Consider the following 17,824-nt stretch of genomic DNA (forward strand, 5'->3'; position numbering starts at 1 on the left):
GAAGGGTGTGCATGAAGGTGAGCTCCAAGGGCTCTTTGAAAGGAAGGGGTTTGGGGACACCCTGAGGAGAATGTTTTTGCTGAGGTGGGAGACAGTTTGTGTCCAGAAGCATTAAGTGTGCAGAAGAATGGGTCAGTTAGGAATGACCTGCAGGGGTCTCCCCCAGAAGGGGCCATGGCACATCGTCCTGTGAGGGGCCTCCAAAGGTACTGAGTTCGCTTGATTCTGATGAGATTAATTAACAGAAGGAGCAGGGTGGGTTGAAGAGAGAAACTGGAGACAAGGAGCAAGGCCATGAGGACCACAATGAGCTTGGTGCCAGTGAGGAAGGAGGTAGAGACACAACATGGGTGTGTCCTCGATGACAAGCCTTGAAGAGTGACAGCCTGGGCAGCGGAGCAAAGGGAGGAGAGATGAAGCAGCTCAAGTTGTTTAGCCTGGATTCCTGATAAAATGGTAAAATGTCAGATCCCAGGACTGCATCACACATGGGCATCAATGACTGAAGAAATACTTGGTCCTCAGAGCACTAAGCAGCCTGGCCCCACGAGACCCGGACTGGCCACATTTTAGTCCCCTTTGAGTTTGCTGGGCCAGTACTGCCTAAGGAGGTCACTAAATCTTTACTGTCCACCCTGACTTCTTCCCAACTAATCTCTAGTACAGGCCCTTAGGAACCACTGTTTGTGTCTTAAAAACTATGTCCCCGTGAAGGATGTTTTTCAGACTTCTCTCTGGATGACCAGCCAAGCCTGGCAGGGTGATTTCGGGTGCAGGTTAGAGCCCTCACGCACTGCCATCTCAGAACCATTCTGATGAGGCATTATGAAAGGTGGGGTGCAGATCGGCAAGGATGGCCTTGCCACTCAAGGGTTACCAAGCCCCTGTACACCCCGTGTGTCGCTGAATCCACTCACTCCTCACTACACACACCTGAGAAAAGAATTTTTACTCAGATTTTGTAGAACCAAGATCTGGAACCCAAGATGCTCTGGACCCATAGCCAACCCCTCCCTTCTGAACAGTCTCTGCTGCCCTGGTGCCCCACCATCAGTGCCACTCTGCTGGGCAGCGCCCTCCCTTTGTGAGAATGACTCCAGGGAAGAGCCATTCATTGAGTCACACATAGAGCAAAGAGAACACACTGGAGCATCTGGCTCATTGCATCCTTGACCTGCTCGATTCCTGGAGCTCTGGGTTCCACACTGGGAGGGGTGGAGTGGGCAGAGGAGAGTGAAAAGGGAGGGGTGCCGGGGGCAGGGGAAGGCAAGTCCACCACCCGTGTGGCAGCTCATGGAGTGCAGAGATCCAGAGACCACTCTCAGTGCCCCCTTTCAGCCCTTCCCTGGACAGAGATGGCTGGAAGGGGAGTTGGGAAGCTGGTTTGATTCTTCACTATGTCTTTCCTTTGCTATATAATCTTGGCTGTGTTCTAAACAGGTTCTGTGTCTCAACTCTGTCACCAGAAAACTGGGATCAGTATGGCCTGTCTGACTTTGATTTTCTTCATAGAAAGGAGGAAGATGTCTCCAAACCCAGTCCACCTTAAATGATTTGTGTAACTCGTGCATTTTAAAATTGTTGATTACTTTTTCTCTGTGCATGTGCCATTGAATTATTAAACAGCTGTCTACTTTCATTAGTGTCTAAAAATAGTGCCAACTTCTGGAATGTTATCAGTACATCTTGATCTTGGCCTTCTGGTTGTTTTGGGTGTATGAACACCCTCTGACCTCATATACTCATTCATTCATCAAATATTTATTGTGCAAGACATTACTGCTATGCTGTGAGCATACATGTTTTGGTTTCCTAGGGCTGCCATAAAAAAGTACTGCAAACTTGGTAGCTTGAAACAACAGAAATTGATTCTCTCACAGTTGTGGAGGCTGGAGGGCTGAAATCAAGGGGTCCACAGGGCCACACTCCTTCCGAAACCTCGAGGATACTTCTTGGCCTCTTCCTAACTTCTGATGTTGCCAGAATCCTTGGCATTCCTTGGCTTGGAGACGCATCACTGCAATATCCGCCTCCATCATCCCGTGGCGTTCTCCCCATGCACCTGTCTGCGCTTTTTCTTCTGAGAAGGACACCGGTCCCATATTGGAGTGAGGGCCTGCCCTATTCCAATTATGACCTTATATTAACTGATTCCACCCACAAAGACCCTATTTCCAAATAAGGTCGTATTCCGAGGTTCTGGGTAGATGTGAATTTTCAGGGGATACTCTTCAACTCAGTGCAGTATGGTTTGGGTTCTCGTCGGTTCTCTGTTTTTCTCACAAAGCAGCAGGGGCGGGAGCTTAGAGCCTGGATCTTCATAGCTGGAACAGGGATGTCAAGGATGCAGTTCTGTCTCAGGGAGCCGGCCACTTGTTGGGAAAAAGAGAGCACACACCCCTATGATTGTAGGAGAAGGTGGTGTGAGGTAAATGTGAACGGCACCGAGTCCATGCATTCACACAGGCCGTGCCCCCTTTCAGCAGCAATGGCGGAGCAGAGAAGGTTTGGCCAAGAAGGCAAGGAGCAGCCTCTGGAGTGTGGAAAGGCAGGTAGTGACAGCAGAGGGACAGGGAGGGCTCCCAGGGTTGCCAGCCTGGGAGCAGCAGGCCACCGTGGTGGGAAGGCTCAGCTGTGGTCTGGGAATGGCGAGATGTCTGGCACAGAGAGTGAGGCCAAGTGGGTGGGGGCCAGACAGGCCCAAGTTAAAACCATGGCTCCTTCACTCACCAGCTAGCTGTGTGGCCTGACAAGTAACTTCAACACCCAGCTTTCTTGTGGGAATTGAGTCCAATCACAGACACTAGAATTCCCGCCACGCTGGAGTGTTGCCCTGGAAGGAAGCCCTGCTCAGGAACAATCAGAAACCCCTTCTTCCATCCAGGTGTTTCCGCCAGCAATCTGAACATGATCCTGACTGCCTCCCCTGCCTTCACCTACGTTTAGCCAAGCTCTGTCTCCTCTACTTCAACCAGCTGCTCACATCCCTCCCAACCACCACTCCCCTGATTCAGGGTAGCCCCACCCCCACCTGTCTGGGGTATAGCCTCCTCCTCCTCCTCCCCATCCTCCCCGCCTCTGCTTTCCCTCCTGTTCCGAACCATTTTCCAACACCTTGTGTGCAGATCTGGTCACACTCTTCTCTCAGGCTCCTCTGGTTGGGTCTGGTGCCTCCAGGGTCAAGTCCAGCACTTAGGCCAGGCCTCCTGGGCCTTCTACCTTCTCACCCTTCTTAACCCATCATGTGTTCCCCCCACCCCCGCTTCTAATCCCATCCTGGCTCACCTATCTTTAAGCTCTCAGAGGAACTGTTCCCTCTTCCTGGCACTCTGACTTGGTCTGTTCAGGCTGCTCTAACAATGTGCCACAGATTTAAACAGCAGACATTTACTTTCTCACAGTTCTGGGGGCTAGATGTCCGAGATCAGAGTGCTGGCAGGGATGGTTCTGATGAAAGCCCTCTTCCTGGCTGGCAGAGGGACGCCTTCTTGCTGTATGCCAGAGAAAGCATGCTCACCAGCAAGAGAGAAGGAGGGAGCCAGAGAATATCTGGTGTCTCTTCTTACAAGGGCACTAATCCCATCATGAGGGCTCTACCCGAATGACGTCATCTAACCCTAATCCCTCCCCAAAGGCACCATCTCCTGACACCAGCACACTGAGGGTCAGGGCTTCAGCATATGCCTTTCATGGCCGCAGACATTCAGTTCATCTCACACTGCCTCTCCTCCCTTTACTTAGTCACTTTCTGTTCCACCTTGAAGTTTCACTTTGGATATTACTTCTTCCAGGAAGCTGTCCCTGATTTCCTCACCCACACCCACAAGACTGGGCAGGGTGGTACCCTGGGTGCTTCTAAAGCACCATGCTGACCCTTCCTCTCTTTAGGAGGGAGTTTTGTTTCCTCTGCAGGTGGCCTGTCCCAGAAAGCCACCCTCTAACCTTGGTGCTGTTTGTAACCCTTTCAGGACCACCGGGCCCCAAAGGTGATCAGGGCGATGAAGGGAAGGAAGGCGAGCCTGGACTCCCTGGACTACCTGGACTTCGAGGTAATGGGGAAGCCCCCAGCAGGGACCTGGGCAGACCAGGAAGGGGAGGGGCTCCCAATCCATTCCCAGCCCTGTGCTTTCTCATTGGTATTGGTCATGGGGCTCCCTGGGACAGTGCTCCATCAACTCAGCCTCAAATGCCCTGTTCTGTGAAGAGACTGATGGGTTATACTGGTGTAACAGTAGGGTGGAGTGAATACTTCTTCATAGCAAGTACCAGGATTTGAAGGACAAGGGTACATGAGAGGCTCGCAGCTCCCTGAAGCCACCTTCCGCCCCGGGAGTCAGGGTCTGTGTGACCAGGGCCTTCAGAAGGAATTGTGGGTGTTCTGCAATCCAGACAGCCCTCCGCTTATGCCGTGCCCCCCTCAATGAATCACCAGGCACCTGACGCCCCCACCTCCTGCTGAACCTGCACAGGTCAATAAACACCAGCCCCTCTCCTGCCTCTCTGTCCCATTGCACACTGGCAACAGCCCTGCAGATCCGGTGGCTGGAAGGGAGGGTACTTTCTGGCTTCTAAAAAGATACAGTACGTCCTCACGTAACATTGTTGACAGGTTCCGTGATTTGAAGTGAAACAACATATAATGAAATCAACTTGCCATAGGCTAATTGATATAAACCATTGAAGTTCCTACAACACCTCAGTATTACACTGGAATGACTTTGAATGAGACAACGTTACTCAAGGACATGCTGTGTGTTCTTCTTAGTCTCATTGGCTCAGAAGCTCGTGTTCCGATACCTTATCAAACTTTGTACCCCAGTCTGTCCATGCCTGAGCCTCTGCTGGGAGCAACATTTTTCTAGGAGAGTATAAAATGTTTTCTGAATAATGTAAGAGAAGGAGAAGTTTATCAGGGGAAATGTGTCTTCTTACTTATATCAGGAACCATCCCTCCAAACCACCTTCTTTCTAAATCTCTAAGGAGGTTGCCAGGAGCAGAGGCAGAGGCTGGTGGAGGGAGAGCCCATGGCCTGGTCTCACTCCCTGCCTCCCCCTCTCAGGGAAGCTCCCTAAGCTGGGGATGCCCAGGGACTCTCAGTGCTGCGCAACCCCTTTGCCTGCTTTAGTAAATTGTAGGACGGGCGCCCTGGGCATATTCTGCCCTCGATTCACAGTTCTGTGGTGTCAGAGCTGTTGGACTCTAGGAGCGTTGTGTTAGGAAGGAGAAAACAAACAGCCCTTCACTGAGGTCCTGCCACCCTCTTGGGGCCATCTGTCCTATCCCAGCCATTTGACATTAGCTCTGGAGGAATAATAAGTGGGAGACAGGTTTCAAAGCCCAAAGAAAACCAACTAACATCCAAATTAGCAAAGAATTAATCAGTTAATTAAGGCCACTCCACTTTGCAGAGATAACTGTGGGCTTCGGCCAGGCCCCTGGGGGCCGAGGGCTGCCACAGGGTGAAAGCATTTGTTGATTCTGGCTCTTGCTGTTGACACGCAGGAGGGCCTGTGGGGCTTCCTGGTCAGGAGCCCCGGGGCCTGATCTAGTAGCAGGCCCCTCCTCTCAGCCTACAACCCCCACCTGTATGCTTCCCTGTTTGCCACAAGGCAGGGACCTTTCGGTTTTTTTCTTAAATATGATGGGGAACTGTTTCATCTTCTTCCCACCCTAAGTACCAGTAAACCCTCTTCATCGGTGTGAAATGAAGCCGACCAACCCTGAGCTTTTAGCTCAGAAAGGCCAGGTCTCAGAGCCTGCCTCCAGCACTCTGCCCTGTGACCGTGGGGGGGTTGCTCAATCTCTCTGGCCATCCATTTCCTCACTGGTAACACAGGTAAAGTGAGACTTACCTTAGTTTATTGTGAGGGTTAAATAAGATACTTTATACAAAGCATCCAGAACAGTGCCTGGCACATTAAAAAGAAAATCTTGCCAAATCTAAATCTCCAGCACAGTTGGAGGCCAAGAGACATCTCCCACAGAGGACCGCCACCACCACCATCACTCACAGTAGAACTGGATTTTCCCTGGGTGGGGGGGTACAGTGTCCAGCCCAACTGGATAAAAGGTGTCGATGAGGCAGGTTTGCACCGTCCTTTGGGACACTGCCTTTGCAGCACCTTTAAATTACCTGAGAGGAATCAGAGAGCAGAAGCAATGGGAGGATTAATGGTTGAAGTCAACTGCTGGGCCAGACAATGACCTCTAAGGGCCCCAACTTGTCTCTTGTCTCCCTAGGTCAACCAGGGGAAAAAGGAACCCCCGGACGGCCTGGCCCCAAGGGTGATGATGGGAGGCCGGGAGCCACAGGAGTGATGGGCATGCGCGGGTTCAAAGGTAATAATGGATCTCAGAGCACCCTGGCTCCCCGCTAGCCCCTGGGCACCAGCCCGGGTGTTGGAGTGGGTGGACCGGCTCTGAATTCTGGCTCTGCCACTGACCAGCTGAGTGATGTTGAGAAAGTCACTTAATCTCATCATTCAACATTAGTTTCTTCATCCCCAAACTGGAAATCCTCATGAAGCCATAGTTCACAGAGCTGTCATGAGGATTAAATCGGATGTGTTGAATATGTGTGTGAAAACACTTTGTAAACTCTGAAGTGCTGTCGAAATGCCTGGGAGAACCAGTATTACTAGTGGTTGCAGCCCAGGGGAAACCAAGCCAGGAGAGTGGGGCCCCAGGAGGGACAGAGGCTGCAGACCAGGACCTGCTCTCCCAGACTGCCACATTCCTCACAGTCTGTCACAGTCTTTGTATTCCCCAAACATGCCAAACTTTAACCAGTTCTCAGCTTTACATGACAATAGTGTTTATTCTGATTGTTTTCTCTTCCTACCGATAGTCACCTGGTTCGTTTTTAGAGGAGTCCACTTTCCACACTTATTTCAAAAGTGTCCAGACCTCCTTTTATCCTTGCAGAAGAAGACGATGAAATATGATGCTTTTTCCCCAGGCTCAGCCTCTTCACTTCCTAAGATGAAATCTAAGAAAAACATGCTGTTAATCATTCCCACCCCATGTCTAGAGTGGTCTCTTAATCTTGCATCACTAGGGACTTTTATTCTACTTTCTGGTTGGCGGTTAAACAGGCTGAGGCTTCCCCCCCTTTTATGATCCACATTTTTAAAAATTGACTTTGAAACAGGGTACAAAAGCAAACATGCTTGTTGAAAAAATTAAGCAATACAGAAATGTAGAGTAGAAAGTCAAAAGTCAGTCCCCTCCCCCTTGGTCCCTTAAGCTTTTACTCTTTAGAGTGACTACTATAAACAGTTTGGAGCATATCCTGCCAGAACTTTTTCTAACCACATTCATATTTACATATATGGTTCCCTTTGCTTTTTTCAGAACTTGGATCATACTTAGTATCCTCCCTTAGAACTTGCTAGTTTTCTTTTCTTCACCAGACACCATGCCATGGACTTTTGATCTGTAGATAGCTTTCTGAAGTTACTAGGAATAGAATTGCCTGGTCATTTGAATGCCTGCTTGGGTGGTGCCAGGACCTCCTACTTCTTCATAGAGTGAGATGCTAGCTGGGAAAAGAGCTCTGTTCTTTCGACCATATTTTGGGAAGGAAGTTCTACAATTCCCTGGGGACTCTCCCTCATGTTTTATAGCCTCCCCCACTGGTACATCGCCTGACACAGAACCTCGGGTCTCTCTCTCTATGGAACTGAAGACTGGCCCTCTTTCCTCTTCCTACGCTCATTAGAGCAAACTTGGATGTGGACTTTTAAAACCTTGACTATTTAATATGAATATCTTTGCTTTGTCTTCCTTCTACTGAATACCACATACTCCTTCAGGCTTTAATAAGGAGGAAATTAAACTTCTCAGCCGGGTGCCTTCTCTACTCCAGGGTGGGACGACCAGAATGGGCAGCTCTTTGCTGGACACTGTGCCCTGCAGTGCTGCGGGCTCCTGCCGGAGGTCCTCCCTGGTCTGGGGTTAATAAGTCTGCAGCAGATGGTGCTTTATTTACCATCAGGAGTCATTTCCATTTCTAATGCCAGTTTTCTCCTCTGTTTCAGGTGACCGAGGCCCAAAAGGAGAGAAAGGAGAGAAAGGAGACAGAGCAGGGGATACCAGTAAGGAAGTTTTGTTGGGGTCACTGGGGTCACTGTGTCAGTGCAAGAGTAGCTGTCTCCCAGAAAGCCCCACAAGTTTGGGGGTCCAGAGGCTGCATCCATGGGCCAAGGAGTCCATGGATGCAGTGTCAAAGGAGCCCCCTACTGGTTCAGGGCTCCAGCGAGGGAGGTATTCTCCAGGGGTGCAGGCCAGACACCCAGACGTGGAACAAGCCCAGTGGTGTGTGGCAGGGTCTGGAGGCAGACTGCCTGGGCTCCCTCCCGCTGCCTCACTGGCTCACTAGGTAATCTCTGTGTCTCAGTTTTTCTCATCTATAGATTGGGGATAAAAGAGCCCAGACCTCACAGGGGCACTGTGAGCACTAAAGGAGTTAATCCACATAGTCCTCATTACAGTGCTGGGACGCGGGGTTAGGACTCAGGAAGGGACCATTATTGTTGTTATTCTATGTAACACGCCAATTCAGACACAGTTCCTAAAGTCATCGAAGTTGCTTGCTAAAACTCAGTTACTGACCTCGTTAAACATTCACGACTTCCCTGGGTATTTACATGGGGAAAGGCATGGAGGCAAAGCAGAATCCTTTTTGTTTTCCCCCTTTGCAACTAACTGAGCAGAGGTGAGAGGGAGCTCAGTATCAGGCAGCCCACCAAGTCTAGGAAAGGGCGTCTTTCTGACGAGGGTCCTCCCTAAAATGTTTACAAAGCAAGTTAGCTTATCTAGTTGACACTCTTTTCTAGGGTTTATTCCCACCCCACCCCCAAAGGGCTACATGTAGAACCTTGGAGAGATTGCCAGAGGAGAATGAGTCTCCTAGCCAAGTCACAATGAGTAGCGTCTCCTCGCCAAGTTGCTAAAAAATACCAACATCTAGTATGTGTTGGGTTCTGAAATGCTGCCACCCTGTGTGAGGCAGAAGCAGAGGACCCCCTTCCAGGGCATCTGTAACCCTGCCTTGGCTCTCTAGGGAAGACAGGGCTGGGAAGAGCGCCTGCCTCCAGGTGAGACACCCAGGGACAGACAGCTCTGCAGATTCACACTTTGGACCCAGATCGAGGATTTCCCCAAGGGCTGGGATGACAATTTCATCCCAGTCATGTGTGACCAGAAGAAAACCTCTCTCCTTAATAGCGCCCTTGCCCCAGGTATCCTGGAACTTCAGCCTACCTCCTGCTGCCTTGGCCTTTCCCTTTCCCAGGGCAGCGATAAGGATCAAACAGGAAAAACGTTTGTGACAGCCCTTTGTCACTAAAGTGATGGACATACCTGTAGACAGGGTATGCCTACGCTTACTCTGAACTTCACACACCCACCTCATTTTAGATGCAAAACCCACAAAGCGATATACATGCTTCACAGTCTTTCTAGCATTATCTAGAGTCCCTTTCAAGGGCAGCCAAAGGCTGAATTAGGAGTGGCCTGGCTAGATGAGATCTGCTGGACCCTACAGGAGCCAAAAGGAAAGTTTTGATGGCAAAGGAAGGGGGTCTGGATATGATCTAGGACATCTGTGACATATCTGAGTTGCAATTATGAATTGGGCTGGGCACTGTACTTTGTCTTTGGGTGGCTGCCTTCCCCGGCTCTCTTTGTTGACTGTGCCGAGAAGGAGCGTGGCATTTAGCTGTATGAAATAAACAACTCCTGATGGGGTGCAGGAAGGGAGGGACTGTGGAAAGATGACCTTTAAAGGGAGATCAGAAACGCTGCCCACATACGAGAGGGATGCTTGTCAGGAACTGTTTGGCAGCTCTTCTTCAGTGGGCTTGTGAGTGGAGAGAGGGGGTCTGCACTAGCCAAGCCTGGGGAGAGGTGGCGGTCATCTGTCCCCACGAATCCCAAGGATGCTTTTGTCACCGTTTAACTCACCTCTGTGGGCCCTGCTGGCTGGTCTCTGTGCTTGGGTTGGGGCTCTGAGGCTGGGGGAGCAGTATGGGAAGTGGGGGCTGAGCCACAGTGGTAGAGGGCCCCACCCACCCCTGAGCCTGGGTGGGGAGTTTGGGGGAAGGACGTCTAATTCACTTGGCCCTGGAGCCTATTGACAACACCAAGAGAGGCTGATGTAAGCTCTGGACAGCCCATCCTCGGGGACTGCTGGCATTCTTTCCTGCCCTGAGGAGCCCAGAGGTCAGACCACAGCCCTTGCACAAAGCTCTACGCCTCTCCTTCCTGCCCCTGATGAGACCCCAAAATGTGATGGGCCAGGGAAGTGAGGTGGCTCAGCAGAGACAGCTCCATCAATGGGAGCCTTTCCACAGCAGGCCGAGGAAGGTAGGAGACATACAGGAACTGTGAGCAACAAAATCAAAGGCCATTCATCCATCTCCCTGTTCTCAGAGGCCCCGAGTGGAGAGCCGACTCCCCCAAGGCAAGGGCAGGGGCAGAATCCCAAACCTAGGCCTCTGACTTCTCTGACTCTGGAATGACAGCTTAGGCCCCTGGGCCTGAAGAGCTGGGCTGGGCTCCTTAAAACCCCCAGTGGTTCCCTCACCTGGACATAAGGATTTGAGGGCCTTAGGCCGAAGGGGGCCACCGCAGCAATTCAGAGCTGAGATCTGTGCCTTCCCACGGCCTGCTCCCCCTGCTCCCGGCCTGCCTCTGACCACATAAAACCCACGATGGGATGAGACTCCCTGTAAGGTTTCCAAGGACTCCGATCCCAGAGGCATTAACTCGATCCCTGGCACTGAGACTCTGAGGAGGAAGCCAAGGATCATCTTTCAGAAAAGTGCAGAAATTCTGACCCACACGGAGTACCCACTTCTCAGGGCTGTTAGTCATTCTCTGGGCCCAGGGCAGCCCCACCATGAGATCTCAGGGGTGGGAAGAAGGAGTCTCAGCTTCAGAGCTCTGCCCTCCTGCAGAAAGGAACAGCGTGGAGGGGGACCCAGCTCCTCTGGGACCCAGCTTGCTCTGAGGCCGCAGAACCTTTACTGAACACCTCACTTCAGCAGCACAAACCTCAAGTTCCAGCAGGTGGGGATGTTACTGCACGAAAAGAATGGGTGAGAAAAGTGAGATTGACAGCTTAAAATGGGAAATTGGGGGTTTCCTCTGAAGAGGGCACTATAGAGAGGACTGCCCTGTACCCATGTTGTAAGTCAGTTCCACAACGTATTTATGCAAGATCTCGCAATCGTCTCCTCATGTTGTGATCTAGTCATAGGATTTTAGGGTGGGGTGGGGTTTCAGATCAACTCTCCTCTCACACCCAAGCCCACCCCAGCTTCGAGTTCACTAAACAGGGAGCAAGAGCGGGAGCTGGAGAGACTTGCCACAATCCCCAGGTTAGGGTATGGCCCAGCGGGGTCTAGAATCCAGATCTCCTGTTTTCTGCTTGATGAGAGGTAGAGGGGTTTTTTGTTTTGTGTGTGTGTGGGGGGGGTTGTTTTGGTTTGGTTTTTTTCCAGGCAAGGGTAATATTAGTCATTCTGTTAGATGTTTGGCTTTGGGTGGGGAGTTTGGCCAGGAAAAAAAAAGTTACATATATACATCTCAAAACAGAAAGACATCTGTTTTACCCTTGTATACGGTCCATTTGCAAGAAAAAGAAATAGTAGTTTTGCACTTAGGGGGTGGGAAAGGGTCCAGTTTTATCTCAACCCCACAGCAGGAATGGAAAGCAGGATGTAAGTTCAGATTGTTTTCAATGTTTTCCTCAATTTGGTTTCATATGGAAAATAGATGCAGAACAACCCAAGGGTTAATGCTAATCCAGCATGTGTTGATAGTTATCAGTGGCATCTCAGAAAACTTGAAGAATGTCCAACATCTCGTGTGTGTTTTTAATATGTAGGGAGGTCAGTTTTGGGGAGGGGGCAGTGGGCACTCCAGTGTGCGGTATAAGCTCAGAAGAAAGGGTTGGGGTGGTGGCTTCTAGACAGTTTTTGCCCCCTGGCTGCTGAGATGTTTCTATCTCTGGTTTTGCTCTTAATTTATTTTTTATTGTCTTTTTTCCATTACCATTTATCCCCCTTATACCTCCCTCCCCCACCCTGCAATCACCACACTGTGGTCCATGTCCATGAGTCCTTTTTCCTTTTTGCTCCATCCCTCCACCCCCAGAGCTGTCATCCTGCTCTCCCTCTATGAGTCTGTCCCCATTTTCCTTGTTAGTTCAGTTGGTTCATTAGAGTCCATATGAGTGGAATCATATGGTATTTGTCTTTCTCTGACTGGCTTATTTCACTCAGCATAATGATCTCTAGGTCTATCCATGCTGTCACAAAGGGTAAAACTTTCTTCTTTTTTTTTTTACAGCCAAGTAGTATTCCATTGTGTAAATGTTGCATAGTTGTTTTACCTGCTCATCTACTGATGATGAATAGTCTATCTGTGTTTTAGAATAAGGGATGCAAGGATAGTCCTTTGGAGTCTGTGAATTCTCCTTCTCCCCTCCCCGCCCCTACAGCTGGCTGTAAGGAATCTGTTTAGGATAAGGCAGCTCTGGAAATTAGCGTGTTTTTCAGGCAAGGAGAGACAGAGCTACTGGACCTTTTACATACAATTACATTTCTTTATTCACTTAGCATCTCGACATCCTCTTTTCTTCACTCACCTTGAATCCCCAACAACAACATGATTTAAAAGTAAACTCCTAGAAAAAGGAACCATTCACATACTACTACCAACGAACTCGTGCCTGTCACTATGGGGAGGACAGCACCTGTGCCTAGTACTTCACTTAGTTCTCACGGTGAGGTTCAGGAGGCACGATCAGGCGAGCGTGGGAGAGGCGTGGAGGCTGAGGAAAGGGAAAGGACCCTGCCCTAAGTCACCTGAGTTCACGCGGAGTGGAGCCAGCACACAGGTCGGTCTGCTGGCCCAGAGCCCCTCTGCTACCACCCTGAGTCATCTCTCATTGCCCTGGCCTCTGACAGCACGGGGTCCTCATGGGGGGCCACTCTGCCTGTTCTTGCTGCTTTAGTGGGGAGGTGCTAATTCCCACCCCAATGGTGCTCAGTTACCTTTAAGGTACTCTTCCCTGTCTTCCTGCTTGCTCGTCACTTCCCCAAGCATGGCTGCCTGACCTGCCTTGCCGGTCTGCACTTGCTGGTGAAGCCCTTCCCCTGTCACTGGTTCCCCAGTTCTTTGGGATTGTGCGAACTGAGCACAGTAGCCTTCCTGAGATACCTGTGCAGACGCCCCTGGCATGTACCTGGCAGTGTTGATTCCCCCACACATGGGTTGCATTGATACATTCGTTCATTCCTTCTCTCTCCCTGGGTAGATGCCGACACCAAAGGATGCGTAGAGATAGAAAGGTGTTTTTCAAAAGTCTCCTCCTCAAGCTTCTCCTCCCCTAAGTTTATAGGTCTAGTCACACTGAAAATAAGCAAGGACACAACATTCACTCCGAAAAATTGCCCTGCAGCAAACATCGCTTCCGGTCCTGGCTGACCCAGAGCAGGAGACATCAGAGAGAGAGAAACAAGGGCAAGGACATGGCATATGAGGTGACGGTGGGAACCGAATGAAAACTGGGCGGGGACAGCCAAGGGCAGAGGTCCATGGATCAGAAAGCCAGGGGACATGGAGCTGGCTTCAAAGGGAACAGAGGAGAGATAGGTGAGGCAGGGCCCCCGGGAAGGGAGGTCCCAGCTCCCTCACTTCCATCATAAAGAAAAGGTGGATGAGTGGAAGGAAGGAAAACATTTAGGAAACAGGGCATGGGCTTATTCACTTCTCTAGCAAACATTTATTGAGTATTTGCTAGGCACCAGGCACTGGCTGAGGCCTGGGGAACCAAAGGTGGCTAAGGCCTGGCCAGCCTCACCTGCAGCAGCTCACAGTCTGGCAGGTGGGAAGGACACAAAACCAGGGTAGAGAGTGCTGGGTGCTACGGTTGATGTTCACACAAAGGCTAGTATGCCTTCTGCTGGGCGGGGGGTGGGGGGGGGGTGTCCGTTGGGAAGGTGTCTCCAACCCAAGTCTTGAAGGGCAAGTAGGTGTCCAACAGGTGGTTGTGGAAGTGAAGTGTTCCAGGTAAAGAGAACCATGTGCGAACTGGCAGAGTGTTGGCTGATAGATCCAAATAGTTTGCACGATGACAGTTTGGGATGTAAGAAAAATAAAATAAGGCCAGAGAGGTATGCGGGGATCCATGGTCAGGAGTTCGGCCTTGACCTTCGGGCTCTGGGCAGCCAGTATGGGCTATAAACAGGGAGTGGCATGCCAGCAACTGACCAGGGAACAAACCAGTGCCATGACCAGTGCTGGGCACAGGGTGGACAGACCTTCCTCCCCATGGACAGGTCCACATCCCAAGTTCATGCTTCTCTGAGGCTCCTGCTCCTTCTCTCATCTGAGTCGCTTCCCCTTTTAGAAAGTCCTGCTTGTCAGAAACAGCTCCTGAGAAGACATGTGAGCTCTGGGGAGCAGCACAGGCCTTGGGTGGCAATCTGGGGATCCGAGGCCCCTTCTGACCCAGCCCTGAGGCTAGTCCCTCAGCCTCCCACCCCACCCCTACCCCCTCACCCCCCACCCCCGCCCGCTGCAATTTCCTCTTCCCGGGTTCTGTGCGGAGAATGCGATCTGGCCTTCCAGATGTTCTGGTTTGCCAAAAGCCTGTCTTAAGCCTTCCAAAAACAAATCCTGAGACTCTTCCTGAAAGCTTCCTAGTGACCCCTTCCAGGAGAGCTTTTACACAGCCGTGTGCAGAAAACAGTTCCGTTCCGATTAATCCATGCTGCCCTTGGTTTGATGGCTTCAAATAGATTCAAGAGGGGCTGGAAAAATCGAAGGCCTGGCTCCTTTAAGAAGCCAAGTGATAAAATGTGGGGGTGTGGTAGGGGAGCCTGAGAAAAAGTGTTGAACCCAATATAAGAAAGAGCGTTCCATTTCTAGGAACAGCTGAGCTAGCGAGCCCTGTTCCTTATGCCTTATAAAAGGCAAGAGAGAAGAGCTGCAGCGCAGGCCCCAGCAAGGAAAAACAGCTTAGGCAGGAGGAACGGAGCCCCTCTGGGCAGTCGTGGCTCTGGCAGTGGTGCTGAGAGGGGCTAAGAGGTCATTAACAGGACCTGAATGCTTTCTCTAAATATATGCAAAGTGAAAGCAGGGACCAACTGAGAGCCGAAACTGAGGGCTAACTGGAAGGAAATACGCATGCCAGGGTTTGGAGGTTATGTTAAGAATTAGCAGCCAAGTATGTCAGTGCAACTTGAGAAGGTTTGCTCTTTTCACTGTTAGTGTAGCAGGGTATTTCACACGTGTGAGCAGAGGTAACCACTTTGACCCTTCCCCAACACCTCTCTTTTCTACGGTGAGTGAGCAAGGGGCCTGTCACGGGCTATGTCTCCGTGTCCCTCCTTACCCGTGTTTAGCTGACACCACCGTGCCCATCCTTCAGGAAGGGCCCAGAGGCGGTTCCGCTAAGACTGCTGCTGCTGTCTCCCTGGCCAACAGGCGGCGGTCTCCGGGCTTTGCCCTGCCAGAGAACTCCTTTAGAAACACAGACTTTCAGACTGAAGGTGATCGAGGAATTTTGTCCAAAAACAATGCCTTGGCACCACTGACGATTTGAAGTTTGGGTCTTTGATGTGGGTTTACAAAGAAAAGTTTTAAGTTGAGATGTACTGTAAAACCAGGAATGGTTAAACAGTTTACGTAGAAAGCAATTCAGACAAACTGGGGAATTGTTCAGTTCCCTTGACCCTGCACCCTCTCCCCTTTGGGGTGCTGCAGGGACACAGATTAAATCCGGGAGGTGCCCCGCAGCGACTCTCTGATGTCACTGAATAAGCTTTAGCTGCATTAACCAGCAGCCCCACTTCGACAGTGGGGAATGACCTCGGGCTGTACTTGGAACCAGTTATCTAGATGGATTTACCTTGCCTGGCACTGGACTTCAGTCTCTCTTCCAAAGAGCCTCTTGTAGAATTCTGGTGAACAAAGAAGATAAAAGACAGAGGCCAAGCCTGTGGACACCCCGGGGGTCTTGTGGGTGCTGTGATAGGAGGGGGTCACAGCTGGTTTCCTCACTGACTGGAAAGCCAGGTGAGTCCCTCACCACAGTGCCTCTGTCCCCCAGCACGATCCTTGGGCCTTATATTGAGTTCAACACTACTTGCTGAGAACCGACCACCCCAATCACTGAGCTCATGTATATTTCAGAGAAACTCTCTAAGGTCTGTGTGGTTATCCCAGATGAGAAAACTATTCTGAGAGGTCGACTTACTTGCCCAATGTCATAGAGCAAGAAAGTGGTCACCAAGGTGCTAAAGGCAGATTCTGTTTCCAAGGATTGAAACTATGGGGATGGGGAAGCATTCCAGCCAGGGGTGTCTCAGGCTTTGAACTTGAAGGAGAGCAAAACTGAGAGAAGAAACAGGGCAGGGTGGGGACAGCATGTGAGTGAAGGGAGAAGGCATGGAAGAGCCTTCTTAGGCAAGGCCCCTAGTTCTAGACATGGGGTTCAGAGGTCAAGGAGGTGGGCCCATGAAGCCTTTAGAGGGCTGCCGTACGAGCATCCCATCTCCTCACAGCTATACATGAAATGAGAGTTCAGCATCACTGACTTTCTCCTGGCCCCACGGCATTCCTTTCTAGTCCTAAAGGCCTGGCTACTCTCACTGCCCTTTGAGAGGCCCTGGGAACAAAAGCAAGACAAAGGACTCACCTCTGCACCGGGTCACACGGGAACTTCCTACAAATCAGCTCCAAGCACGACTTCTGGGCCTTGGAGACATCCCCCCACTGTGGTGGGGAGAGCTCCCGGCTGGCGGCTGGGCAGACAAAGTGCCTCATTTCCTGTTTGACCGACAGTTTTCCCTGCACACCTACTAGAGGCCAGGCAACCATGAGCAGGGCATGGGAGAAACAAAAGCAGCCAAGGCAAACTCCTCATTTCCAAAGGACGTGCATGAGAATGAGGAAGACCAACAGGCGAGTCAGCAGTTAAAACCAATCCAGCATGACCAGTGGAGTGTTAACTTGAGAGATATTTCTGCTACTCCTTTTACCAGTGGAGCCCGAGCACCCAGTGTGACCTCTAAAGACACAGAACCTTGGCCCCGACAGGCTGTGAGACTCAGGTACGGCCACTTTATTATGTGGCCTTAAGAAAGTCACTTTCCATGCTGGTCCGTGCAGCTCAGTTGGTTGGGCGTCATCCCATAAACCTAAACGCCCCAGATTCATTTCCCAGGCAAGACACTAACTAGCCTAAGTTGTGGGTTCGGTTTCCGGTCAGGGAACCTATGAAAGGCAACTAGTCGTTTCTCCCTCACATTGATGTTTCTCTCCCTCTCTTTCTCTCTCCTCCGAGTCTCTAAAATCAATAAGCTTGTGCGGGTGAGGTCAAAAACACATACAACAGAAAGAAAATCACTTTCCTTCTCTGAGTCTCAGCCGCCTCACCTGCTACGTGCATGTGATACCACCACCCTGGAGGAGGGCCAAAGATCAAATGAGACCATCTAACAAAAGTGCTTTGAGGAGGCACAAAGCACCACGTTAAGAGCATATTAAGTTTCCTAATTACCATTAGGAAATAGCATTTTATAAAGCACACCCACAGGCCAGACCACATTTTGAAAGCAATGCCCTCCAGCAGAGCCTGACCAGAAATTCCTTAGTTTCCTTGAGGGACGGCTCCTGCCCTCCCACAGGAACCACATTTCCCGCGGATGTCGGGAAAAAAGAAAAGTCACGCGTGCAGAAGGACGGAGCCTGACTTTCTCCACCTCGGGGAGGCGGGGCTCCAAGGCCCCGGGGGGCTGTGGGCAC

At 50.8% G+C, this 17,824-nt stretch overlaps 1 protein-coding gene across 2 annotated transcripts in view; it reads left to right on the forward strand.

Moving 5' to 3' along the window:
* The window catches only part of SCARA5 (scavenger receptor class A member 5), a 103,730-nt gene that overhangs the window by 68,124 nt on the left and 17,782 nt on the right, over positions 1–17,824 (forward strand). For both annotated transcript variants that reach the window (XM_053911727.1, XM_053911726.1), the window contains exons 5-7: positions 3,969–4,049; positions 6,242–6,340; positions 8,041–8,097. In XM_053911727.1, the coding sequence (XP_053767702.1) occupies positions 3,969–4,049; positions 6,242–6,340; positions 8,041–8,097 (237 nt within the window). The remainder of the gene's footprint in view (positions 1–3,968; positions 4,050–6,241; positions 6,341–8,040; positions 8,098–17,824) is intronic.

This window comes from Desmodus rotundus, chromosome 9 (assembly GCF_022682495.2).
Source record: "Desmodus rotundus isolate HL8 chromosome 9, HLdesRot8A.1, whole genome shotgun sequence".
Classification (NCBI taxonomy): domain Eukaryota; kingdom Metazoa; phylum Chordata; class Mammalia; order Chiroptera; family Phyllostomidae; genus Desmodus; species Desmodus rotundus.